The following is a 24,690-nucleotide window of genomic DNA, read 5'->3' on the forward strand; positions in this document are numbered from 1 at the left end:
CCCACCCTTTCCGACCCAGCTTCCCCTTGTGTGAAAAGAGGCCGATGTCTATTTCACAAGGCTAGTGTGAAAATCAAATTAGATCATATACCCCCCAAAATCTAGCACTTGGAAGGCACTCAGTTTCCCTGTCCAATTTAGCCTTTGCCTATCTGGCACAAAGTGCTTAATACATGTATATGGAAGTAACATAACCCAAGCTTCTGCAGTTAACAGAGTATACCTCATCTCTCCAGAGTTCTGTGAAGTGAATTCACAGAAGCAGAAAGTGAGGCCCCTTGAAGCCCCCACACTTAGCACTCTATTACCTCATAAATGAATCTATAATGACAAATTGTGACAAATGGCATGAAAGGAAAGAAGTCCATATGAGCAGCATGTATTTTAGATCGGAAGCTCAAGATAAGGCTCTGTGTAGAGGTTATGGAACCAATAAAAGGGAAGCAATACTCCTATTATACTCCCACGGGTCAGATTACATCTAGAAAATGGCATTCTGCCCTGACTGGTGTGGCTCAGTGGGTTGGGCATCATCCCACAAACCAATAAGTTGCTGGTTTGATTCCCAGTTGGGTCACATGCCTGGGTTACGGGCCAGGTCCCCAGTTAGGGGTGTGCAAGAGGCAACCAATCAAGATTTCTCTCCCTCTTTTTCTCTCTCCCTTCCCCTTCTCTAAAAATAAATAAATAAAGGGTTTTTTTTAAAATGGCATTCTATTTTGATGCTGCATTTTAACAGGAACACTCAACACTGAGCTCATCCAGGAAAGCAGATCCCCACTTACGAAGGCTGTGCAGACCATGCCATAAATATTCAATTCCCTCACTCAACAAATATTTATTGAGTGCAAAGCACTGCCTGATACTGAAGAGGATTTAAAAATAAGGATACCAGCATTATGGCCTTCAAGAAATTTCACGAGCTAGTAGGAAAGGCTAGATGAGTAAATAAGTAAATATAATACAAATACAAATTTGACATTTGCTCCAAGACATAAGAAATACAGATATAACACATGCAGCTGAAGGAGACCAGAAAGACCTCATGAAGGTGTGGTATCTGAGCTAATCCTGGATATGGAAAGGATTCCTTTCATTGAAAAACCCATCCCCCATAAGGGGCATCCCGAAGAACGGAAACAGTATAAGCAAAGGTGCAGCAGCAGGAAGGTGTATGGTATGCGAGCTTTGGAGAAACTCAGTGTGGCTAGAGCAAAAGGCTCATTTAGAAAATGAGCCTGAAAAGATAGATTTGGATCAGAGTAGGTGGGTCTTGGATGTTGGTAAAGGAATTTGGACTTCACTTGGTAATTAAAGGGAGGAATTTAGAATTTTGAAACAGAAACTGAAATGGGCACTGCTTTTTTGTCTGCTCAACACTTTCTGAGGAAAGCACCCCAATTTTCACTGGGAAAGCCGTCCTCGCCCAGCCCCATTCATGCCATGCAAGTAGAGATAACTAAGCCCCCAATTCCATACTGATGGGTTGGGGGATTTGTACAGGCTCCAAACAGAACCAATAATCAATGGGAGTCACCTCTGGGGTTTTAGTTACAAGGAGAGAGAGAGAGATACAGACAGGCAGAGATGAGCTTTTTTTCCCTTCCGGTGTTGCTAGAAAACAAGCAAATGTGGCAGTGATCTTGCCACCATGAGAGAAACCACCCGAGAATGAAACCAACTCAGAAGAAAGCACAGCTCAAAGGTGGGGCTGCAGTCCTGACAAGTTTTGAGTCCCTGGGCTTAACTGTGTTTTAACATCTACCTCTAAGCTCTTCTGTAAGGAAGCCAATAAATTTCCTTTCCTGTTTAAGTCCATTTGAGCTGGGTCTTTGACCTCTTGTTACTGTAAGATTCCTTCTTAACACAAAGCTCACCCGCTATGTGAGTTAGGCCTATCTAAGGAGAGAGAAGACGGAAGAAAAGGACATTAGTTAGCACAGTAGTAATCGTACAATGAAAGAGTAAAAGCAAAGGAAAACAAGGAACCACAAGGAAACATCAGGCAAACCAAACTGAGGAACATTCTACAAAATAATTAGCCTATAATCTTCAAAAGTGTCAAGGTCATGAAAGACTCAATAAAAAATAAATAAGGCACTATTCCAGATTAAAAGAAATTAAGAAATAATAATAACTAAATGCAACATGTGATCCTAAATTCCATCTTAAGCCACAAAATGGAGATTGGCGAGACAATTGGCAAAATTTGGAAAAGATCTACAGATGAACTCTATCACTGTTAACATCTCGATGTTAATAATTGTGCTGTGTTTATTTAAAATGTTAACATTTAGAGGGTGTTGATGAAGGGTATACAGAAATTTTTCACTTTTTTGCAACTTTTGGGTGAGTTCTGAAATTATTTTAAAAATTTAAAAAGTTAAGCCCTGGCTGGCGTAGCTCAGTGGATTGAGCTCAGGCTGCAAACCAAAGTGTCACAGGTTCGATTCCCAGCCAGGGTACATGCCTGGGTTGCAGGCCATGACCCCCAGCAACTGCACATTGATTTTTCTCTCTGTCTCTCTATCTCCCTCCCTTCCCTTTCTAAAAATAAATAAATAAAATCTTTTTAAAAAATTAAAAAGTTAAAAAAATATGAAATTAGCAATGGTAGAGAGGATAGCTTTGGGGAATGCTAAGGTAATAAAATGTCCAGGAGTTAGTTAGCTAGCTATGGAGAGAAATGAAAAAATAAAAAAATACCAGGGTTCGACTCTGAGAGCACAGTGGCAGTACTGAGGCTGGAAGAAGAACAGATCCCGGAGTAAGAAGGATGATGTTTACCAGACCCGCAGGATTTCTGTATTGGCTAGGCTCCAGGTGAAGCTGCTGGGCAAACAAGGAAACTTTGGGACTGGAACCAGGTAGAAAGGCAAGAAAGGCAAACGCTAAGGTTAGAGATTTTACATAAAGGAAAAAGTTGTCACCACAGGAATATGATGTAACTAAAGGAGATACTGTGGAGAAAGGAGGCTGGTGAGAAGGGCAGCCTGGGGAAGGAGCCTGGGTGGAAGAGGGCAGGCAGAACTGACTGCTGACCACAAAGATTTCCGAGAACGTATCAGCTGAAGAACGCTTTACCAGAGGAGAGATGTCCGGTCATAGTGAATCTCTCATATATGAAGAAGTGTCACAAGAAAACTGTAACAGAAGCTTTTTGGATTTCAAAAAAAAGGTCAGTGTTCTGACCCCTATTCCTGCACAGTTGCTGCTTTCTCAGTTGGTGCAGGCCAGCTGAGGTCGTTGAAATGGGAATGGTCTCGACACTCTTCAAGTGTCACTGGTTTGTGTTACCCTGGGCAAATTACCCATCGGCCTCTCCTGTGACCTCGACTTCACAAACAGGTTAGAACTGGCTTTAAAAAAAAAAAAAAAAAGCCCTGGCTGGCATAGCTCAGTGGATTGAGTGCAGGCTATGAACCAAAGCGTCACAGGTTCGATTCCCAGTCAGGGTACATGCCTGGGTTGCAGGCCATGACCCCCAGCAACCGCACATTGATGTTTCTCTCTCTATCTCCCTCCCTTCCCTCTCTAAAAATAAATAAATAAATAAAATCTAAAAAAGTTAAAAAAAAAAAAAGAACTGGCTCAAAACAGCCTAGGTAGATCTCAGGAGAGAGCTAAGCCAAATAACAGCTGTTAGAAAAACTCAAACAGCACGGTGAGCTGTGAGGTGATGAGCTCCCTGGTGGAGAAAATGATTCTTTCAGTTTCTTCCAACTCCACAGTTCAGTAAGTTTCTGTTTTTTCCCCCTTTTAAATGGTCACAGGGTGGGGGTAGGGGTGGGGAGAAAATGCAGACAACTGTAATTGAACAATAACAAAAAGAAAGAATGGACCAAAAATAAATAAATAAATAAATAAAATGGTTGTAGTATCTACTTCATATGGCTGCTGTGAGGATGGTAGGGGATAAAATACATAAAAGTGACTGGCACAGAATAGATGTGCAGTCTATAGTAGTTGAATATGAATCTATGAAATAGAAGAAACCCAGTCCAATCTCCAAGGAAGTACCAACCTCCGCCACTAGAGGGGAATCTCAGTTACATGCCTTTGAATGGAGTGAGACACCCGTCCGCATACATCAGCCTTTCCTAAGCCAGGAAACTCACTGCCACTCAAGAAACCTGTCTCCATGCCGAACTCCATGGTGTATTCTGAGTCGCTATATTCTCCCACAGTTGCAAAATGGCCTGGCAAAAGTCCCTCAAAAGCTCTTAACTGCTTACTGAGTAACATCTAAACTTGCCACAATCCAAGGCCTTCCTCAGCCTGGCCTCAACCTACAGCTCCAGCCTGAACTTCCCTTACTCCTTTTATTCTGCAGCCACACAGCACAAATCACGCTCCTGCCTCTACGCTGGGATTCATACTGCTCCTTCTTCCTGATGTCTTTCCTCTATCCCCAACTCCTGAAACCCTACTTCTTTTTCAATAATGCAAATGCCACTTCCTCCATTACTCCCTCCTCAGTTCTCTAGAAAGGGTGATCTCACCCACCCCCAAACCCACACACCATATATTGCATCCATGTATCTTGTGTTAAATTAATTCATATATCTGCATCTTTTCTCTTCAATAGATTAGAAACTCCACAACTAAAGAGGCCAATGGGTGATCCACCCAGGGTAAGACCGTCACTAGGGGCAAAGACAGAATTCTAACACAGGCAATCTAGCTCCAGAGAGTTCTTGCTCTTGACCACTAATTCACACCGTACAGTAATTTTTCATCAGCCACAGTGCATGCCCAGAGCCTAGCTCAGAGCTTTGTACACAGTGCCATTCAACAGCTTATCAAATGAATAACTTTTTAAAACACTGATATAATTAGCACCTCTTGAACAGTCACTGACTTGTGGACTATTGGGAACCAGCAGCTTAGTCTCATTAATCTGAATTAGAGTGCCTGGCCATAGATCTAATTATGAGCAATTTCAGAATCATAATTACTGTTCCACTTTGTCTCTTGATCTATAATGCATATAAGGACCTCCTCCCAGCATCTAAGGGAGAAAAAAACAATGTGATTACTTACTGAAGCCTAGCAAATGTGCTTTTCTGAAGCTTCCAGTTCACATCTTCACTGTGAAGTGAAGGGGCTGGACTGGATGGTCTCTGAGGGCCCTTTCTTCAGTTTTAACAATCTATGATTCTGGGAGACAAAATGGAATTAAAAAGTCTCTGTGTCAGAAGATATCATTCTGAGTCTCAGCTCCCCAGCGCTCAGATTCCTCATCTGTAAAACATGATTCGTCCATCCATTCAAAGTACAAATGCTAGGCACTGTACAGTAATGAACAAGACAGGCATGGTCCCACACACCCAGCTAAGAAAATCGGATGACACCCAGATTGCGGGGTTGTCCCCAAAAGAAATTGAAGAAACTGAAGTGGTCAAATAATTGTATAGACTATAAAGTCTAGTACAGAATCAAAAGATGATGGTCTTGACAGGATTCCACTTTTACCAAATCCAGTGACAGCAAAAATGTTACCTATTTTGCTGTTTTTGATAAAAGCCTGATGATATGTTTTAAACAAACTCAGTCAACACTGCAACAGCTTTCTCACCTTTCTCTTTCGGTCCGTGTAACCACAGGCTGGGGTTATCTTTCCCCTGCCCTAAGGGCACCGCACATTTGCTGGCAGAGACCAGGTCCCTAGGCCACTCCCAAAAGCCTCTGTCTGGGAGTCTGGACCCCGGCGCTCCCCAGCCCTCAATTGTCTAAGTAACCCCAAGTCATCAGATCCCGCTCAGGCTTCAGTTTCCTCACACGTGAGAGGCAGACCTCATCTGTAAGGAAGCCATCTCCCACGGCTACTGTGAAATACAAAGGAGATCACGTTATGTTCTGGCTGATGCCGGTCAGGGAGGCCAAACTCTAGAGGGCTGGTGAGGATTCCCGTAAGATTCCATCTCTAGCCCCAGGCCACTCCTCCGGCTGCAGCGGTTCTGCCAGGCCACAGAGTCCTGGTCCCAGATCCAGCAGCACACACTTGCTGGGTGGCTGCGGTAAGGTCACCGGGTGGCCTTACTGGCTGTTCTGCATTCAGCAAAAAGGTCCGGAGTGTAGACCTTTTTAAGACGGCCCTGGGGAGCCCTGGCGTTGACTGTATCAGACTGAGCCTGCGGGTGCCAGGTGCCAGGGAACCAGCTGTGGAAAAGCCGGGCGTGCACCAGAGCGGATCACGTGATGGGCGCGAGGACGCGCAGGGACAGGGCCTGGCGCGCGCGGCTCCGCCGGTGACCAAGCGGGAGGGAAGGGGCGGGGCCTCAGGCGGGGCCGCTGGGGAGAGGCGGGCGGGCGGGAGGGGAGGAGTGGAGATGGCGGCAGCGGCAGCTCAGGGGGGCGGGGGCGGGGAGCCCGGAGGAGCAGATGGGGTCGGCCCGGGGGGCCCGGGGGAAGTGGAGATAGTGAAGGGGCAGCCGTTCGACGTGGGCCCGCGATACACGCAGCTGCAGTACATCGGCGAGGGCGCGTATGGCATGGTCAGGTGAGGGGGCGCTGCGGGGCAGGGGGCGTCTCAGAGGGAGGAGGCTTAGGGGGGCTGGAGGGGTGCTGGGGACGGAGTGCTTTCTGGGCTTGAACATCCGAGCGTCCTGAAGAGGCAGGGGCTTCGTGAGGGTGGGGAGTGTCCCAGGGACAGGGCCTTTGAGTGCTTTCTGGGGGAGGCAGAGCTCCCTGCGTTCAAAGGGGAGGGGGCTTGGAGCCTTTCAACAGACCATTCTGTAATGAAGGGAGGGGCATCAGAGTACAGGGCAGAGCTGTGGGGACCTTGGGGGCCCAGTAGACGTGGGGTGAGGTGAAGAAAATAAGTATTCTCGGGAAGGTTCTATCTTTAGTGAAGAGGGAATGAAGGACCCTTCTTTGGGGAGAGGATGTCTTAGATTCCCTCTGTGAGGCCTGTCAGAGAGTTTAGAAGAAAAGAGCAGAGCTCAGGGCTGGACAGGATGGGGCAGTGCTTTGGGCCTGGGGGCCAGGGGCTCAGTGAGCCATGAGGGGTCCAGGAGTGCCTCCCTGCAACTTTCATGAGGGGTTCTGTGAGTCCTTCTGTCCCCACTGTGTGCTCTGAGCCTGTGTTCATCTGGAAACAGCTCTGCTGCCCAGCTACCTTCCCCCGACTCCCGTGCCTGCCTTCTCCCTTCCCTCCAGTCCCTCTGTAACTCCCTCCCTTTCCCTGTATTTGCCTCTCTGTGTGTCCTCCACTCATCTCCCAGACCCTGGACCTGTGTCGTGTTGAGGGAGTTCCTAATGGGAAGGGGAGGATGAGGGATCAGGGCAACCAGAATGGGAAAGGTTGAGGAGAGGGGAAGTCAGTGAGCGGTCAGTCTCTTCCTCTCTTTGTGAAGCACTGAAGGGCTGCCTGGCTGGTCCCCAGCTTTCTCCCTGGAGATCCCAGGCCTTCACAGCAGGAAGGAACCAGCATTGTTTATGACTTGGCCAGAGCCCTCTCTTACTCCCTCCCTTCCCTGCCATGGCCTGGGTGGGGCCACCAGGCCTGGACTCCCTCTTTGTAAGACCGCACCAACGACACCTCTCTGGCCCTCTCAGCTCAGCCTACGACCACATATGCAAGACACGCGTGGCCATCAAGAAAATCAGCCCCTTCGAGCATCAGACCTACTGCCAGCGCACACTGCGGGAAATCCAGATCTTGCTGCGTTTCCGCCACGAGAATGTCATCGGCATCCGAGACATTCTTCGGGCACCTACCCTGGAAGCCATGAGGGATGTGTATCCTTCACCTTGGCCAGATGGCTGGCCAGGCACGGCCTCAGAGCTGGGCTGGGGGAACACTGGCTCTCTTTCTGCTTCCTCCTTCCCTGTCACCCTCCAAACCAAACCCATTAAAAGAAAGCTTCTAGCAGAAAAGAGGCCACAGAGTGTAAGAGGGCTGGGAGGCGGCAGATGAATCCTGGCCTGCTGCAGACAGGCAGTGTGGCCTTGGGCAAGTCTGTTCTCTGTGCTGTGCCTCTGGGGTGGGGGACCAGGCAAGATGTTCCCTATGGGAGCCTTGTCTCCTAACATGTGCAGTTCTGTGACATGATCCAGCCTCTGCCCGCAGTCAGTTCTTGTTTAACAGATTATTCTTTCCCCTCTGGGTTCTCAGACTGGAAGGCAAGCAGGCAGGGAGAAAGCTGCCCTTCTTCGAGGGCCTACTATGAGTCAGGTGCAGTGCACGCCCAGAGCTTTGGCATTTCTAATTCTACCTCCCAACTGCCTTATGAGATGGGTCTCAGCTCCCTTTCATAAATGAGGAAATTGAGGCTCAAAAAGCCTGAAATCAAGACTTTGTTTCTGTTGCTGCCTCCACCCCTCCCCCAAGAGAGACCAGATTCTTTCTCGAGGACTTCCTGCTCAGAGCCCCACCCCAGTCACCTGTGGACTTGCACCTTGCCCAGGGAGAGACAGCCCTGTCTTTGTGGCCCTTCCCCCATATAGCTTTCCTAGTGCGTTGTCCACTTCCTGCCTGGCTCTTGTCGTTAGCAACTTGTAATACCCATCACCTCACCCCACTCCACCCACCCCCAGTCAGTCCCAGTTCTCCACCCAAGTGTGGGGATTTGTACTGCAGTGTCTGCAGCCCCCACCACAAACAGTGGGCAGGAAGCCTCCACACTCACCCCCAGCTCACTATGTGACATTAAACATCTTATTGCATGAGCCTCCTCATCTGTAAAACAATGAGGTTTGTCCATATGCTCTCAGAAGGCCCTTTTGAGGCTGATTCTGAAAGACAGTCCTAACTTATTTGTGCAGAGACAAGTGGCATGTATGCATGTATGTATGTATGTTTAATCTTAAAATATAAAAGGACATTTACTCCTCTGTCTTCTGATGTATGGCCAAGCACTCTTTGAGTAGGAGCGTGCTGTTGGGAGTTTCTCCTCATTTGTCTTACACAAACTGTTCCCATAAGGTAGGTGTTTATTTTTAAGCAAACATTTATTGTCCCTGGTCAGGTAGCTTAAGTTGGTTATATTGTCATCCCGATATGCCAAGGTTGCAGGTTTGAGCCCCAGTCGGGGCACATACAAGAATCAACCAGTGAATGCATAAACAAGTAGAACAACAAATCAGTGTTTCTCTCTCTCTCTGTCTCTCTCTGTCTCTCTCTCTCCCTCCCTCCCTCCCTCTCCCCGTCTCCCCCACCCCAACTTCCTATCTCTAAAAATCAATAAGTAATTTTTGTTTAAATTTGCCCTGGCTGGTGTAGCTCAGTAGACTGAGCACCGGTCTGTGAACTGGAAGGTCGCTGGTTTGATTCCCTGTGAGGGCACATGCCTAAGTTGCAGGCCAGGTCCCCAGTTGAAGGCGTGTGAGAGGCAACCACACATTGTATGTTTCTCTCACACATCGATGTTTCTCTCCCTCTCTTTCTCACTCCCTTCCCCTCTCTCCCTCCCTTCCCCTCTCTCTGGAGATAAATCAATAAAATCTAAAAAAAAAATTGTTATTGCATGCCAGATGGTATTCATACATTATCTCATTTAACCCTCTCAACAGCCATGTGGCTCAGGCATTTATAATAGCAATACTAGTTCATGTTTGCTGAACACTTAAAACCTGCCAAGCACTGGGCTGGCTGCTTTACATGGGTCATCTCATGTCATTGTCACAACCACGCTCAAAAGAACTTTTTTTCCTCCTGCTTTTCAGATGAGAAAATAAGAAGCACAGACAGGTTGAGGTCATAAAACCAATGAGCAGTGGGGTGAGGTTTCAGCACCAGCAGGTTAACGCCAGAGCTTCCGCTCTTAGCTATGAAGTTTTCCTGCCTTCTGCAGTTCACTGTCCCCATTTTACCCAGTAGGGAAACCGAGGCCCCAGAACTGAAATGCTTTTGCTCAGGGTCACCAGCTGAGATGCAGCAGAGGCCTTGAGCCCAACTGCTGAGTATGGGCCTTGCCCAGCTCACAGTATGGGTTGGCAGATCTGTTGAGTCCTAGGGGTGCCAGCTGGAGGAGCTGGGAAGCCTAGTCATCAGAGCCATTCTTCTTAACCAAGTACCTCCTGCTGCCCCCACCTGCGGGGTCTCCGATACCATCCTCAGCTACATTGTGCAGGACCTGATGGAGACAGACCTGTACAAGTTGCTCAAAAGCCAGCAGCTGAGCAACGACCACGTCTGCTACTTCCTCTACCAGATCCTGCGGGGCCTCAAGTATATCCACTCAGCCAACGTGCTCCACCGGGATTTAAAGCCCTCCAACCTGCTCATCAATACCACCTGCGACCTTAAGGTCAGAGGACTGGGTGCCTGTTGCTTCCTCCCCGTGGGTCTAGGGCTTCCATTTGACTAATAGTCCCCTGGAGTAGGAGGGCATCGCAAGCAAGGGGAACAGCATGGGCAGAGGCATGGTGATATGATTGTTTGGGCTGTGAAGACCTTGAGCACCAAGCTTAGCAGCCTGGGTTGGATTCTAGATCTGTGATTTTGGCCTGGCCCGGATTGCTGATCCTGAGCATGACCACACCGGCTTCCTGACAGAATACGTGGCCACACGCTGGTACCGGGCCCCAGAGATCATGCTTAACTCCAAGGTAGGGGGGTCACCCACCCTCAAAGGGAAGGGGTCAGGTCCCAGAAAGCCCTGGAGCCACCTCTGAGCCAGGCAGTGACCTCCATGATGCTGCAAGTCTACCCGCTGGGCAGTGTCACATAGCTCTGGTCCTTGGAATCTGGAAAGAAGCTAAGCATTAGCTCCGCCAGGCCTCTGCTCTGTACCTCCCTGAAGTACTGAGTCCAGGTTGGGGTGGTGGCTTGGCCCAGACACTAGGCACCTGTTGAGGCTGGCCCAGGAGCCCACCACTTTCTCCCCCTCCCCAGGGCTATACCAAGTCCATCGACATCTGGTCTGTGGGCTGCATTCTGGCTGAGATGCTCTCCAACCGGCCCATCTTCCCTGGCAAGCACTACCTGGACCAGCTCAACCACATTCTGGGTGAGGGGGGCCTGGCCAGCTGAGTGGAAGGGAGATTAACATATTGGAGGTGAGATTTCTTTAGGATCAGGGTCGGTGAGTCTGCAGAAGTCAGATTCACACTTGGAGCCCCTATAGCATTTCACAGTATTTCAACAAGATATAGATACTATCCCATTTGGTACATGGGAAAAACAAGGCTACGCCCCACATTTAGGAAGTGCTGGTTTTGAGATTTGAACCTAGGGCTGCCTGAATCCAGACCCCTTGCTTCACCACCATAGTATTGGCTGGGAGATAACTGTCAGGACCTACAATGGGTTGGTGGGAGCTCTTGTTCTTGGTTCCTTCAGTTCCCAGAAGGGAGAGAAGCTCTCTCACCAAGTCCTCTGCCCTACCCACAGGTATCCTGGGCTCCCCGTCCCAGGAGGACCTGAATTGTATCATCAACATGAAGGCCCGAAACTACCTACAGTCCCTGCCTTCCAAGACCAAGGTGGCCTGGGCCAAGCTTTTTCCCAAATCAGACTCCAAAGGTGAGAGAGACACGGGGGCTGATGTGGGATAATGGCTGGGGGCCTGAGCCCAGCAGCTACCTGACTACACAGGCCCCCTGAGTACAGAGGAGCAAAACAGTGCTCCTGGGAACTTCCTTAGTCTTCCTTTTGACCCCTGACTCTTGCACTTCCCTAGCCCTTGACCTGCTGGACCGGATGTTGACCTTTAACCCCAATAAGCGGATCACAGTGGAAGAAGCCTTGGCTCACCCCTACCTGGAGCAGTACTATGACCCAACAGATGAGGTGGGCCAGCCACCAGTAACAGGGTCTGGTGGTAAGTGGGGGTAGGCATCCCTCAGTATCTGGCCTAAGCCTCACTTTTTTGCCACTCCAGCCGGTGGCTGAGGAACCTTTCACCTTTGACATGGAGCTGGATGATCTACCCAAGGAGCGGCTGAAGGAGCTCATATTCCAGGAGACAGCCCGCTTCCAGCCTGGGGTGCTGGAGGCCACCTAACCTGAACAGATGCCTCTGCTCCCTGGGGCCTAGTGAGTGCTCCCCACCGCCCACACACAAATTCACCCTGAGACCAGGGTACCCAGTGCACCATACAGTCAGAAGCTTGCTCGTGCCCATGATCCCTGTCTTTGGTGGCAACAGAAGGACCAGAGCCTGCTCAAGCTACAGACCTGTGGTCTACCAGTCTTCGTGTCCCTCCACCTTTCCTGCAGCCCCAAATGTCTCCCACCTGTCAACACCCTGCATTCTCCAGCCCCAGTACCCATTCTGGGTCCTCAGAGGTCACGGAGGGCCCCTCTCCCCCATCCAAGGAATGGAGCCAGCTTTTGCCTCTGTGGGCAGAGAGGCAGGTGGGGCAGTAATTGCTTTGGGAGGAGCTAGCAGCACTCAGTCTGACCCAGATGCCAAGCTTTCTCACACATGCTCCCCAGGTCAGCAGTTGACACACCTTTGGAGGACTCTCCAAGGCCTGGCCAGACTCACAGAGCAAGGGAAGACCCTGCTCTTCCTCCCTTCTCCAGGCTTCTTTCTGACTTCCTGCCAGCTGTAGACTGATAGAAGGAAGGCAGACACACCTGTAAGAGCTGCATGGTATTGTGCAAGACACCTCACCTCTGCACCTCAGTTTCCTGGGGCCAGTCCTGATAATGAGAGCAAACACGCAGCACTAAGTATAGTTCTAAGAGGTTTATGTTGCATGAACTCGTTTAATCCTGTGGCAGCGCCATGAGATAGGGGCTAATGTTATCCCCACGTACGGATAAGGACACCAAGACACATCCCGCTCAACTGTGAGGATAAAATGAGAGAAGTTGAGGCCAGGGCTCTGGCAGGTGCTCTCATGCGTGCTAATGGTCCCTCTCCTGCCTGCCTTTTTGTTTAGGCCCTGCCTCCTGCCTGCCCTCCCCTGCTGGATTGTTAGAGAACGGATACCGCCCAGCCCAGACCCGGCAGCCCAGCTCGGGCCAGAGGGTGGGCCTGGTCACCTTCCCTCCCTTTGCTCTAGCCTCCTGCTTTAGGCAGGCCAAGGCTCCTCTGTCCTACCCGCCGCCCCAGGACCTGTAGGGCGCAGGTGACCCCAAAGCAAATCCCCCTAAGCTGCTCTGCTTTCCTCTACCCCAGCTCTCCTAGTCTCTGGTAGTTTTGGAATCAAAGGGCTCTGGCTGCCCTGTGACCTACTGAGGGGCAGTGGGGGATAGGGGTCACTGAGTAGGGACCCAGGGCATCCCTGCCGCACTGGCCTCATTAAAACCTCACCCATTTTCCCTGAAGGAACATTCCTAAGGCTCAAGGGCTAGTATACCTGAGGAGCAGGGCCCTGCCTAAACTCCCTCCCCTAAGCTGCCACATGTAATGCACCTGCTGCTTCTGTGTGGGGGTGAACAGAAGGGGTAGGGGCACGTGGGGAGCCCAGTGCCCCTGCCCACCCCTGTGCCTGTGTCTAATATATAAATACAGAGATGTGTACATGACGGCCATGGCTCTGTCTGTGTTTACTGATGCTGTGTCCCTCGCCGTTGCTGTTTTGAAGACTGACACTCCAGCCCAGCTGCTTCCAGCTGTGGCTTTACCCTGGTGACCTTTGGCTCCCCAGCTGGCCAGGGTTGTGGGTGGGAGTGTAAGAAGCTCCAGATTCCTGGACAAAGTGGAATCACTTATCTCCTTAGTCACTGTCCTCTCCCCTAACGTCTTCCTAACTGGCAGGGGTGATTCAGGGGTGACTCGGGCATCCTACACACCCCGGATTTTCTGGAAATGGCAAGGGGCAATGTGTTGCATCCCCTGGGCACACAAACAAGTGGTAAGGGAGGGGAAAGGTTACAGGGGACCTGGCCACGGAGGGACTTCACTCCCCCAGTCCAGCCAAGGAGAGAGAGGCGCTGGGGGGTCTGTGAAGGGTCTGGGAGTGTGAGGGCTGGAGCTGCCTGGCTCCTCCTCCTGCCTCTACTCCATCTCCAGCTGAGCTCTGCAGCCTGGCCCTGGGCCAGCAGCAGGCTCAGCAGGTCCCAGGGGCGTGGTGGTGACCAGTGGTGGAACCAGCGTACATCAGCCAGGCAATCAGGAAGGCAGCACAGTTCATGAGGACGGCTGAGCTCGTGGCAGTCAGAGCGCAGTCAGTGCGGCCATGAGCCCTCTGTTGTACTATGCCCTGCCCGCCCTGGGCAGCTATGTCATGGTCTCCATCTTCTTCCTGCGACGGCCTCGCCTGCTGCACACACCTTGGGCTCCTACCTTCTGCCCCCGCCTGGCGGCCCACCGCGGAGGTGAGCTGGGTGGGGGGAGGGAGAGTGTCAGCTACTGAGGGTGGAATAAGAATAGCAAGCCATGTGCCACAGTGGACAGCAGAGAGGAGTAGGTCTGAGGTGCCGAATGTTAGACAGAAGGCGAAGACTGAGGTAGGAGGAGAGCAGGGCGGCAGTGCGTGGTGTGGAATTAGGAAGAAGAGGCTGTTCAACCTGGGCCTGGGCCGACTGTGGGTGATGAGGCAAGGGGTAAGGGGAGAAGGAGGGAGACCAGGCCCCAGGGACCCACCGCTGCTGCCCCTCACAGGATCTGGAGAGAAGCTGGAGAACACCATGGAGGCCATGGAAAAGTACGTGCCCCTGCCCAGCCAAGCTGCCCAATGCCAAGGGGTAGCTGGAGCCCCCCGAAGGCATCACACAGCCTGCACATCCCACTGCCCTGACCCTCTCGCCGCATGCGCTGCGGCCCGCCTGTCCCAGGGCCCCCACCCTGCTGGCTTTGTTCCCACAGCTCCATGGCCCAGCGGGCAGACCTCCTAGAGCTCGACTGCCAGCTGACTCGGGACGGCGTGGTGGTGGTGTCGCACGACGACAACCTGTACCGCCAGTCAGGAGTGAACAAGGATGTGGACAGCCTGGCCTTTGAGGTGGGCCTTGCCCCAGGCCCCCCCCAACCAAACCCAGAGAGCCTCCCCATGAGCCTCCTGCTCACATGCTCCTTGCTGTCTCCAGGAGCTGCCCCTCTACAAGGAGGAGCTGGAGGTGTACTTCTCACCAGGTAAGAACGCGTCAGGGCCTCAACCTCTGCCCTCTCTCTTCCCCTAGGACTTGCCCCTGTTCCCCTGGGTTCTTACCCCCACCCAACCCATCCGTCTCTGGTCTCTCTTCCCACAACCTCCCAGGCCACTTTGCACATGGGTCAGACAGGCGCATGGTGAGTCTGGAGGACATGTTCCGGAGGTTCCCTCGGACGCCCATGAGTGTGGAGGTCAAAGGGGAAAACGAGAAGCTCATTCACAAGGTGGTGCCACAGGCAGGGTGGGCTTGGGGCGGGGGGGGGGGGGTGGCCGGGCCTCAAAGGAGGCCTAACTCCCCTTCATCTCTTCTCCTCCTTCTAGATAGCCAGCCTGGTGAGGCACTTTGACCGCAATGAAATCACCATCTGGGCCTCAGAGAAGAGCTCAGTCATGAAGAAGTGCAAGGCTGCCGTGAGTCCCTTTTCCCTCCCTGCGCCGGTGGCCCATCCTCCCGGGCTAGAAGGGTTTGAGGGGTTCTGCAGGGTTTGGAGAGGTGAGGTGGTAGAGAAATCGTGTGAGTAAAGTCATGCTGGAGGGCACGGGGAGGGTGCATCTAGGTCTGAGCCAAGATGTGGCTTTGACCCCGCAGGGAAGTGGGGCTTCCTGAACATCCAAAAGCTGTTCCCCTGCAGCCCAAGCCTCTCTGCTTCCCCAGGAGCAGACTGATGCCCTCTCACCTCCCCTTCCTCCCAGAACCCCGAGATGCCGTTCTCCTTCACAATAAGACGAGGATTCTGGTTGTTACTGCTGTATTACCTGGGGCTACTGCCCTTCATCCCTATCCCTGAGAAGTTCTTCATCTGCTTCCTTCCCACCATCATCAACAGGTACCCATAGGGTCCCCATCTCCCTTCATCCTCCCCAGGCTTCCCGCTGCTTCTGTCCTCAAAAAAAACACCTCTCTACCTCAAACTCCATTTTGTAGGGTCCCCAGTTCTCGGGCTCCTCTCTGGATAACCCCAGAGTGCTTGGAAGACAGTGGTTCTCATCTAGCATTCATGAATACTAAGGGGACCATAAACTCCCTGGAATTCAGCACAAATGTGTGTTGATGTGGATGGAGTTTTAGGACAAAGGGTTCATCTATTCATCCATTCATCCAACAAATATGTATTGAATGCCTACACTTCCAGATACAGTTACACTAGTGAAGACCAGTGTGGGTGGGGTAAGGCCCTCAGCTTATAGCCTGGCCAGGTGGACAGGTGCTAATGAATTACAGTATCACTCTCTGATTCTCAAAAGGAAAAGCAAGTGTTTTCCTGTTGGGAGACAAGGATTAACAAAGTAACATCTGGGTAGAGTCAGAAATGTGGATACTTCACCAGCTCTCAGGCCACGCCCCTCCCTTTGCTTTCAGAGAACTCTGTGGTGGCCTCAGTGCTTTCTGCTCCCTTATGTGGTCATGAGGGAAGCTCCCAGACAGGCCCCCACAACCCTTTGCTACAAAGACATCATTATACTACAGAACGCTGTATACATAACTTTTTATATGAGATTTGCAAACTGTTTCCACTTCCTTTAGCGTAGTTGAGCTTTACTTTGCAGCACCCCCAGAAGGTACAGGAATCCTGGCCCCACGGTGCCCATAGAGAGTCCGAGTCTCTAAGATATTCTGTAACTTGCTTGAGGTCATACAACTAGATGACCTCGCTTGAGGTCATACAGCTCTGTACTCAGAGCCTGGTCTGCCCTGGCTCTGACTCCAAAGCCTTCCCTGGGACATTGTGAAGAGCCTCTAAAGTCACCCCTAAAGTGGAACAATTAGGGGCAAGTAGCCGACCCATTAAACACCGTCTGGTCTCAGGAAGCTGGTCAGACCCAACCAGGAGGATGTCCAGATTGCGTGTGCAGCTTGGAAATCAAGCTGGGTTTCAGTCCTGGCCCCATCACAGACTTGCTATGTGACCTTGGGCAAGTTAAAATAGCACTCCAAGATTCAGTTTCCTCTTCCATAAAATGGTGAGGCATGGGCACACCCTCAAAGCGTGGAGTCAAGGATATAGGAGTAGGATCTTGGTGAACAGTGGGTGAATTGTTCATCTGGGCAACTGGAAAGGTTTTTCTAGAGGGAGTAGGTTTCACTAGTCAGGGATCACTACCCACCCCTGTGACAGAGACCCATGGAATGACCACGATATCACCTCTCCGCAGGACCTACTTCCCTTTCTCCAGCCCTGTGCTGAACCAGCTGGCAGCTGTGGTTTCTAAATGGTGAGGTGGGCGAGAAGGCTGGGTGGAGTGTCCTCACAGAGACCTGCCTCAGCCCTTCTCCTTAGTCCCTCATACTGGCCTTTGCTGTCTTCCTCCCCACCAGGCTCATCATGAGGAAAAGTCTGATCCAACACTTGGAGCAACGAGGAGTGCAGGTGAGGCTTGACCACCACCTCAGTTCAGAGCGTGCGCCCAGCACAGCATTCCAGTCACAGCTCTGCTACTGTGTAGCTGGGCACCTCGAGTCTTGGTTTCTTCATCTGTAAATGAGCATAATGATATATTTAACTCTTCTGGATATGTAACTGGTACTAAGTAAGGGCTTGATAAGAGCTAGCCATTCTGATGATACACTGAACTGTCCTAATCCCTGTTGAGGGGGACTGGGCAAAGAGCGGAGGGAGAAACCAGCCCAGCCCGCCTCCTTCTGCTCCCCTGAGCATCAGCTTTGACCAGGTCATTTAATTAGTAAAACTTTGTTGAGAATATATTCCAGGCACTATGGTACTGAGGACGGATGAGGGAGTTACCACAGGGGCAGAGGAAAGGAATGAAGTAGGCCATCACAGGGGCAAGTAGCGGACATAAAGGAAATAGGGCAGCGGTCTGTGGGGTCAGAGGCGGCCTTCTGGAAGAAGTGAGAGGCTGACCCAGGAGGAGGGACAAGGGAGAGCATCTCAGGCAGGAGGCTCAGCACGTGGGAAGGCCCAGAGGAGCAAGAGGCCTTGGCAGTCTGAGAAATGGGGAGGGTTTCCACCAGGCTGCAGTCTGGAGGAAGCAGCACAAGGCGAGCTAGAGGAGGTGGCAGAGGCTGAAGCAGGCACCCAAGGACCTCGGCAAGGAGCCTGCACTTCAGCCCAAAGGGAAAAGAAGCTTTTGAGGAAAAAGACCTGACCCAGTTGAGATTTGTTGAGTGAGAATCACCCTGGCCACCATGTGGAGAAGTGATTGTAGGGGCCATTGTGGAAGCAGAGTCTCATAATGAGACTGAGGTGGTAACAGTGGCGGTGGATAGAAGAGTTAATTCACAGACAAGCCGCTGATTAGATGTGGGGGTAAGTGAGGATGATGGGGCTCTTCCAGATCAGCCCTCCCAGTCCTCTGGGCTTCCCCACAACTCTAGGAGGCTGGACCATAACTCGGTTGTCACATGAAAAAACTGAGAGGTCCAGTGACCTCTGGCACACAGTCCACAACTGGGACCATTCTCCAGGAGGGAAAAAGCACCCTGATTTGAACACTAGATCATTTCCCTGGAGCATACACTTCTGCCTCAGCAGATTTCAGGCCACCAACATGAAGTCACTGAACAGAGCGGGAAAGAGATGTGAGGTAGCACACGGTCATAGAGCATTTTCACCGTACACACTCAAGAGGCATAACCTCCAGAGCACAGGGAATAGTAAATGTAGTGAAATTTTAGGCTGTCATGAGTTTTCAGTTTTTATTACCTTTGCTTTTTTTTTTATTCTTTTTTTTTTAAGATTTTATGTATTTATTTTTAGAGAGAGAAGGGGGAGAGAGAGAGAGAGAGAGAGGGAGAGAGAAACATCAATGTGCGGTTGCTGGGGGTTATGGCCTGCAACCCAGGAATGTACCCTGACTGGGAATCGAACCTGGGACACTTTGGTTCCCAGCCCGCGCTCCATCCACTGAGCTACGCCAGCCAGGTCTATTACCTTTGCTTTTAATATAGTGTATTGAATTGCAAGTTTATATACTTTTAAAAATATATTTATTTATTTACTTTTTAGAGAAGGAAGGGAGGGAGAAAGAGAGAGAGAGAGAAACATCAATGTGTGGTTGGTTGCTGGGGGCCATGGCCTGCAACCCAGGCATGTGCCCTGGCTGGGAATTGAACCTGCAATGCTTTGGTTCGCAGCCTGCACTCAATCCACTGAGCTACGCCAGCCAGGGCTGCAAGTTTATATAATTTAATGTTTAACAATGGCTGTATTCAAAACAATCTGCAAAATTTCTGAAAATTTAACAATCAGCTCCTCTGCATACCACTGCTGAGTGGTATCCACAGAGGAAAGAGCTGACCATCTGGATGCCAGGGGGAGTTCCAGGTGAAGCTGGAAACTAAAATCCCCTCCCTCCCCACTCAGGTGATATTTTGGTGCCTTAATGAAGAGTCTGATTTTGAAGTGGCCTACAATCTGGGAGCCACTGGCGTCATGACCGATTATCCCACAGCCCTGAGGCGCTACCTGGACAACCGTGGGGCCCAGTGAGACCCTCGCCCTCCCTTCTGTTTCTCTTCCCCAATAAATGTTTTCTTTTCAGTCCTGCCTTTTTTTTTTTTTTTTTTTTTTTTTGGAGGGTGGGGGTGGGAGATCCTATTGAACTGCAATCATGGCAGCCTAGGACAGTCTAAGGCCAGAGTCTGGGGCCCTAACCAGCCTGACCCACTGGTTCCACTGCATTCCAGACCCAGAGCGATACTGCACCCCATGCCAACCTGGCTTCCACTCTCATCAGGAATGTCCCTTCAGAGCCACAGATAATCATTCCATTTTGAGGCCATGAGAGTGCAGGGCACACAGCAAGGGGCTTGGCTTGCCCTTGTGGACCTCCTCACTTGGCTGCAGAGGGTGGGCATGGCTGGGACAGCCGAGTTCCCGGCAACACCCATCTGCTGCCTCAGCCATCCAACCTGCCATTCCTGTTTCCTACTCCAGAAGTTCCCCAAATTCCTCAGCCCTCTGCGGCCCTAGTATGTCACTTAATAAAGCACGAATTTCACAAACTTGTATTGACTGAACTAGGCCAGGCTGGATCCCCGGGGCACTGCAAGAAACAAGTTTAGTGTGGCAGACATGTTTAAGCACACTCAGAGATGAGAAAGGGAAAGGGGGAGCCCACAGCAGACACCAACTCGGCCTGGAGGGACAGGGGCATCAGGGGAGCCTAGCGGCGGGAGGAGGTGAGGCTCAACGGTAGGAACTGGCTTGTCCCCAGGCTCTGGCGCCCAGGGTCTAACACCGGTGGCCACCTTTAGCTCATCCATTCCAAGAGTCTGTCCCTGGTATCATGGCCAAAGCGGTGGACTCAGACCAAAGTGAGAATCCCAACTTCGCCTCTTATCAGCTGGATAATCTCGAGCAAGCTGCTACACCTCCTTGGACCTCAGTTTCCTTGTAAAATGAGAACAATAAAGCGGAAGCTGCCTCAGGATTTGCTGCGGAGACTGAGTGAGGCACGAGCGGTAGGTAACGCAGATAATTTTGATTATTGTGTCCCCCGGGGGCGTGCATCGGGACACGTCCCCCTCCTAACCCCACTCCGGTCAGGTACCTCAGATACGTGCCCCTTCCAGAACCACCGGAGGCCAGAGGGGCAACCGGACTCCGGCCCTGCGGGCCGACCCGCCGGACTGCTGGCCACAGCCGCCGCATTTCCGGGCCGGCCAGAGCCGAGAGCAGGGGGAAGGGCAGCCCAGGCCTGCGCCCGCCGTGGTGTGACGCGCCCCCTCATTTGCATGCTGTGCGCTGATTGGCCACGACGACCGCCGGGACCAGGGGCCGACCCCCTCCCCCTCCCGCCGCAGCGACGGCAGCAGCTGGTCTCGGTGTAAACAAGTCGCGGCGACTGGGAACCAGGGCCTGGGGGGGGACGGCGCCCACCAGGAGCGCCCCCTACTCCCAGGCCAGCCACCCCGGAGGACCGGCTCCCGCGCGCCCAGGCAAGGTGAGGCCCGCATCGTCAGGGCTGTGCGTCGCCCCGCGCCCCCGCCCGCCAGTGAGGACTGCCCCCTCCCCGGCGCCCGCTCCCCACACCCGCGCCCCAGGTGAGACCCGCGGTCTCAGGTAAGTTTCCGTACGTGCAGTTACGAGTCCCTCGGCATAGAAGGCCTCAGCGTCCCTAGGCAAGAGACCTTTCCCTCTTCGGTGACCCTCCAACTTCAGTGAGGCCTCCAGCCTTCTCCAGGTGAGGGACCATCTCTCTAGGTGAACTCCCTGTACCTTAAGTGAAGTCGCCCCCTAGCTCTGCACTCCACAGTTCAGACGAGGTCCTAAAAACCACCCAATCCCAACCCTTCCAAGCTTCCTTAAACAGAGAACTGACAGCTCATCTACTCTAAAGCCCCTTCCTCCAGTTTCAATTGCCAGGTCACCAGGGGTGAGGCTGAAAGCAGGTGGGTGACTCATCATGGGCTCCTCCTAGCCTCAGTTTCCCCACTGATGCAACTTGAGGCCTCCTCAGTGAGTCAAAACTGAGCCAGCTCTGGCCCCTGGAGAGGCTGCTGGCTCTGGGGAGAGGAGACAGCAGCCAAGTGTGACAGAGAGAGTCCCCATGGCCCTGGGTGGGGCTTCATGTGTGTGGCTGGGGTCCTGACAGTCCACTCACTCCCTCCTTGACAGGCACTGGGCTCTCTTTGCTCCCCGTGGGCTGCTCCCCGAGTGGGGCCATTGCCTGCAGCCCCCGCCATGGTGCGGATTTCAAAGCCCAAGACATTTCAGGCTTACTTGGATGATTGTCACCGGAGGTATAGCTGTGCCCACTGCCGTGCTCACCTGGCCAACCACGACGACCTCATCTCCAAGGTAACCAGGTCACAGCTGGGGCTGGAATGGGAGGCTAGAGGGTGTGCTTGGTAGTTCTCCACCAATAACCCTGACCCCCTCCTCTCTCCTTTCCATCTTTTAGTCCTTCCAAGGCAGTCAGGGGCGTGCCTACCTCTTCAATTCTGTGTGAGTATGCGGCCTCCCTTCTTTTCTTTCCCTGACCTCTGCTGTGACCTGTGACCTGTGACCCATGGCATCATGCTGAGATTCCCAAAATCCCCTGGTTCAGGCAAGAAGCTAAGGACAGACACTGTTGGAGACAAGCTAGAGGTGGGCTTTGTGATGGGACCCTCCCTGGGACTGCCCCCATATCCCCACAGGGTGAACGTGGGCTGCGGGCCAGCCGAGGAGCGGGTGCTGCTGACAGGCCTTCATGCTGTCGCTGACATCCACTGCGAGAACTGCAAGACCACTTTGGGCTGGAAATATGTGAGTCAGTGACCTCTGACCTGAGGCTAGCCTTTGACATGACCTCACATCACAAGCAGATCATCTGATCATCTTTCAGAGTGTATAGGCCCAGCTCACACAAGTCAAACAATCTTTCATCCCCTGACCATATTTTCTTCTCTCACATCCTGCAAAGGCTTTTAGAATTTCTCTCTTAACCCATCCCTCTCCTTACAAGGACAAGTACCCCCATTTTAGAGATGATGATACAATCAGAGTTACCATTTAATGAAGGCTTATTGCTATACACTACTATGTGCTCAGCATATACCATTATCTCATTCAGTCTTTACAACAATCCTGTAGGTAGAGTCTATTATTATCTTCACTTTACAGAAGAAAGGCCCAGAGATGTTAGGTAACTTGCCCAAGGTCACACATCCAGCAAGAAACAGAATAGGGACTAGAATCCTACTTTGTTTTGTTTTTAACTCTAAATCCTTGACCCTGGCTTCTGTTACCATTCAGAGGATCAGAAACATTGCCCAAGACCCCACAGTAACACAGAACTTGGGCCTCCTTTTCCACTGCCCTCATTGCCACTACTGCTGTCCAGGATCTGATTTCACTACTCTGAGTCTCATTTCCTTATCTGGCAGTGGAGGATAAAGCCACCACCTGGCACCCAAGATTGTTATGGGGATCAGATTAGATGCAACAAAAGAAGATGCTCTTGGGAAACTGCAGTTGCTTGGAGCTATGGTGCCTTGGTGATGTGGATGTCCCAGGCAGAGACAGGCAGACAGCCCTGACCTGAGTTCACCCCTGGTTTTGCCACAGATTTGCCTTGTGTCCCTGCACAGGTGACTTGGCTTCTCTGTACCTCTGTAAAATAAAGAGGTGGCCAGTTTAGAAGTCAGAAACCTAAATGCTTGCAGGGCCAGCACTTTTTTGCACTGTGCATCTGTAAAAGGGGTAACATAGATTGGGGAGGTGAGGGGAGTCTGTGCCATGCTGGAGTGAGCATGGCCTGCCTATATGCTAGTATTTCAAAGTTTTGGGGGGTTTTTTAAAGATCTTATTTACTTCTAGATAGAGGGAAGGAAGGGAGGGAGAAAGTGAGGAAGAGAAACATTGATGTGCAAGAGAAATATCCACCAGTTGTCTCCCACATGCCCCCAACTGAGGACCTGGCCCACAACCCAGGCATGTGTCCTGACTGGGAATTGAACCAGCGACCTTTCACTTCACAGGCCTGCACTCAATCCACTGAGCCACACCAGCCAGGGCTCAAAGTTATTTTTATTAAACTCTCTGCTGGGCAAGCAAAACACACATGTAGGCCAATATTGGCCCTCAGGCTACCAGTTTGTAATCCCTGGATTTTGTAGAAATTTCTATGTCATCATTGTTGGAGCCAACATTAGTACTTAAAAAGTACCCATGATTCAAAGAGTTCTATCTGTCTGTTAGTGAGAAACTCTGCCCTGGCACTTACCAGCTCTATGTCTGTGGGCAGGTGGTTAGGCTTCTCTGGGTGACAGTTTTCTCATATATGAAATAGGGCCAGTCATATCTATGCCCCAACCCGTATCCCTGTGGGTAAGGCCCTTGCTCTAGGGATGACAGCCTCTCCCCTCCTTTCAGGAACAGGCCTTCGAGAGCAGCCAGAAGTACAAAGAGGGGAAGTACATCATTGAACTCAACCACATGATCAAAGACAATGGCTGGGACTGACCCCTGCTCTTTCCGCATGTGGCTCCAGCCCGGCTTGGCCGCCAGGGGGCGCCACTGGCTTCCCTTCGCTGCCAGAAGGGAGCTTTGGACCCTCAGAGCCCCTGCGGAGGACGGATCCAGCTCCTGTACTTATATTTTACTGCATGCACTGTGACCTTGGGGGGAGATCAGAAGGTGGACGACCACCCCCGCCCCCTACCTCCCTGCGATCTGGCTGGCTTGGATCTCATTTTTTAACCTCTTCCTGCCCCGCCTATCCTATAGATACGGCCTGTGTACTGTTTTCAGAGCCCAGTGCACCATCTGCCCTGTGAACTCCTCCCACTGGGCCCCTCTTACCGCACGCGTGTCTGCTCCCCTTGTTCTGTAGCATTTGTATATAATAAAACAATGGAGTGGAGACAGCCCCAGGCTCGTGTGGAATCGAAAAGGGGGATCTCAAGTGCAGATTCCTGCCTCTATAGACCCGTTCCGTTCTGAGCCCCAGTGAGGCAGCCGGTAGGCACCTCGGGCAAAGGTGGCTGGCTGCGCTCCAGGGGCCTGGCTGCAGTCATCTGTAGGACACAGGAGAGGTCGTGATTCACACACCCACTCTGGCTCCATAGACCTTGACCTCAGCTAATCTACATCTTAGCTTGAGCGTTTTGCTACCACCCAGGGGCAACTCTCCGACTACAACTTCCAATGGCCCCAGCAGCATCTCTCTATCTTCTCCGCACGGAGTGGGCACTGGGCCTTCTGGGAAGTGTAGTTCCCAGGGTTCCCCAGCACAGGACCTTCTGTG

General features: G+C 51.7%; 3 protein-coding genes and 1 long non-coding RNA gene across 9 annotated transcripts; 3 read left to right on the plus strand and 1 right to left on the minus strand.

Moving 5' to 3' along the window:
* Positions 1-651: 651 nt before the first annotated feature.
* On the minus strand, positions 652-6,243 carry LOC118499614. Its single transcript, XR_004902114.1, has 3 exons — positions 5,579-6,243; positions 5,044-5,160; positions 652-1,899 (listed from the first exon to the last, which is right to left on the minus strand). It is a non-coding gene; the product is annotated as an uncharacterized LOC118499614 (long non-coding RNA).
* A 74-nt stretch (positions 6,244-6,317) lies between these two features.
* Positions 6,318-13,426, plus strand: MAPK3 (mitogen-activated protein kinase 3). The gene is made up of 9 exons (XM_028512642.2): positions 6,318-6,502; positions 7,561-7,743; positions 10,064-10,253; positions 10,438-10,554; positions 10,841-10,955; positions 11,339-11,470; positions 11,628-11,737; positions 11,829-11,983; positions 12,838-13,426. The coding sequence occupies exons 1-8, from the start codon at positions 6,333-6,335 to the stop codon at positions 11,949-11,951; spliced, it is 1,140 nt and encodes a 379-aa protein (XP_028368443.1). The 5' UTR covers positions 6,318-6,332; the 3' UTR covers positions 11,952-11,983; positions 12,838-13,426.
* A 140-nt stretch (positions 13,427-13,566) lies between these two features.
* GDPD3 (glycerophosphodiester phosphodiesterase domain containing 3) lies at positions 13,567-19,496 on the plus strand. Its single transcript, XM_028532032.2, has 10 exons — positions 13,567-14,218; positions 14,505-14,547; positions 14,709-14,844; positions 14,930-14,975; positions 15,100-15,218; positions 15,316-15,405; positions 15,688-15,821; positions 17,149-17,208; positions 17,312-17,363; positions 19,320-19,496. The coding sequence occupies exons 1-10, from the start codon at positions 14,080-14,082 to the stop codon at positions 19,443-19,445; spliced, it is 945 nt and encodes a 314-aa protein (XP_028387833.1). The 5' UTR covers positions 13,567-14,079; the 3' UTR covers positions 19,446-19,496.
* Positions 19,497-20,732: 1,236 nt separating this feature from the next.
* Positions 20,733-24,311, plus strand: YPEL3 (yippee like 3). 6 transcript variants are annotated; one of them, XM_036021232.1, is made up of 6 exons: positions 20,733-21,020; positions 21,576-21,758; positions 21,862-21,905; positions 22,100-22,208; positions 22,829-22,967; positions 23,817-23,889. In XM_036021232.1, the coding sequence occupies exons 2-6, from the start codon at positions 21,642-21,644 to the stop codon at positions 23,867-23,869; spliced, it is 462 nt and encodes a 153-aa protein (XP_035877125.1). In that variant the 5' UTR covers positions 20,733-21,020; positions 21,576-21,641; the 3' UTR covers positions 23,870-23,889. The 6 variants fall into 6 exon arrangements, with proteins under 6 accessions (XP_035877125.1, XP_035877126.1, XP_035877124.1 ...); XM_036021233.1 differs by having other exon boundaries at positions 20,733-21,001; XM_036021231.1 differs by having other exon boundaries at positions 20,735-20,901.
* The last annotated feature ends 379 nt before the right edge of the window (positions 24,312-24,690 follow it).

The sequence above is a fragment of the Phyllostomus discolor genome, chromosome 3, assembly GCF_004126475.2.
Source record: "Phyllostomus discolor isolate MPI-MPIP mPhyDis1 chromosome 3, mPhyDis1.pri.v3, whole genome shotgun sequence".
Classification (NCBI taxonomy): domain Eukaryota; kingdom Metazoa; phylum Chordata; class Mammalia; order Chiroptera; family Phyllostomidae; genus Phyllostomus; species Phyllostomus discolor.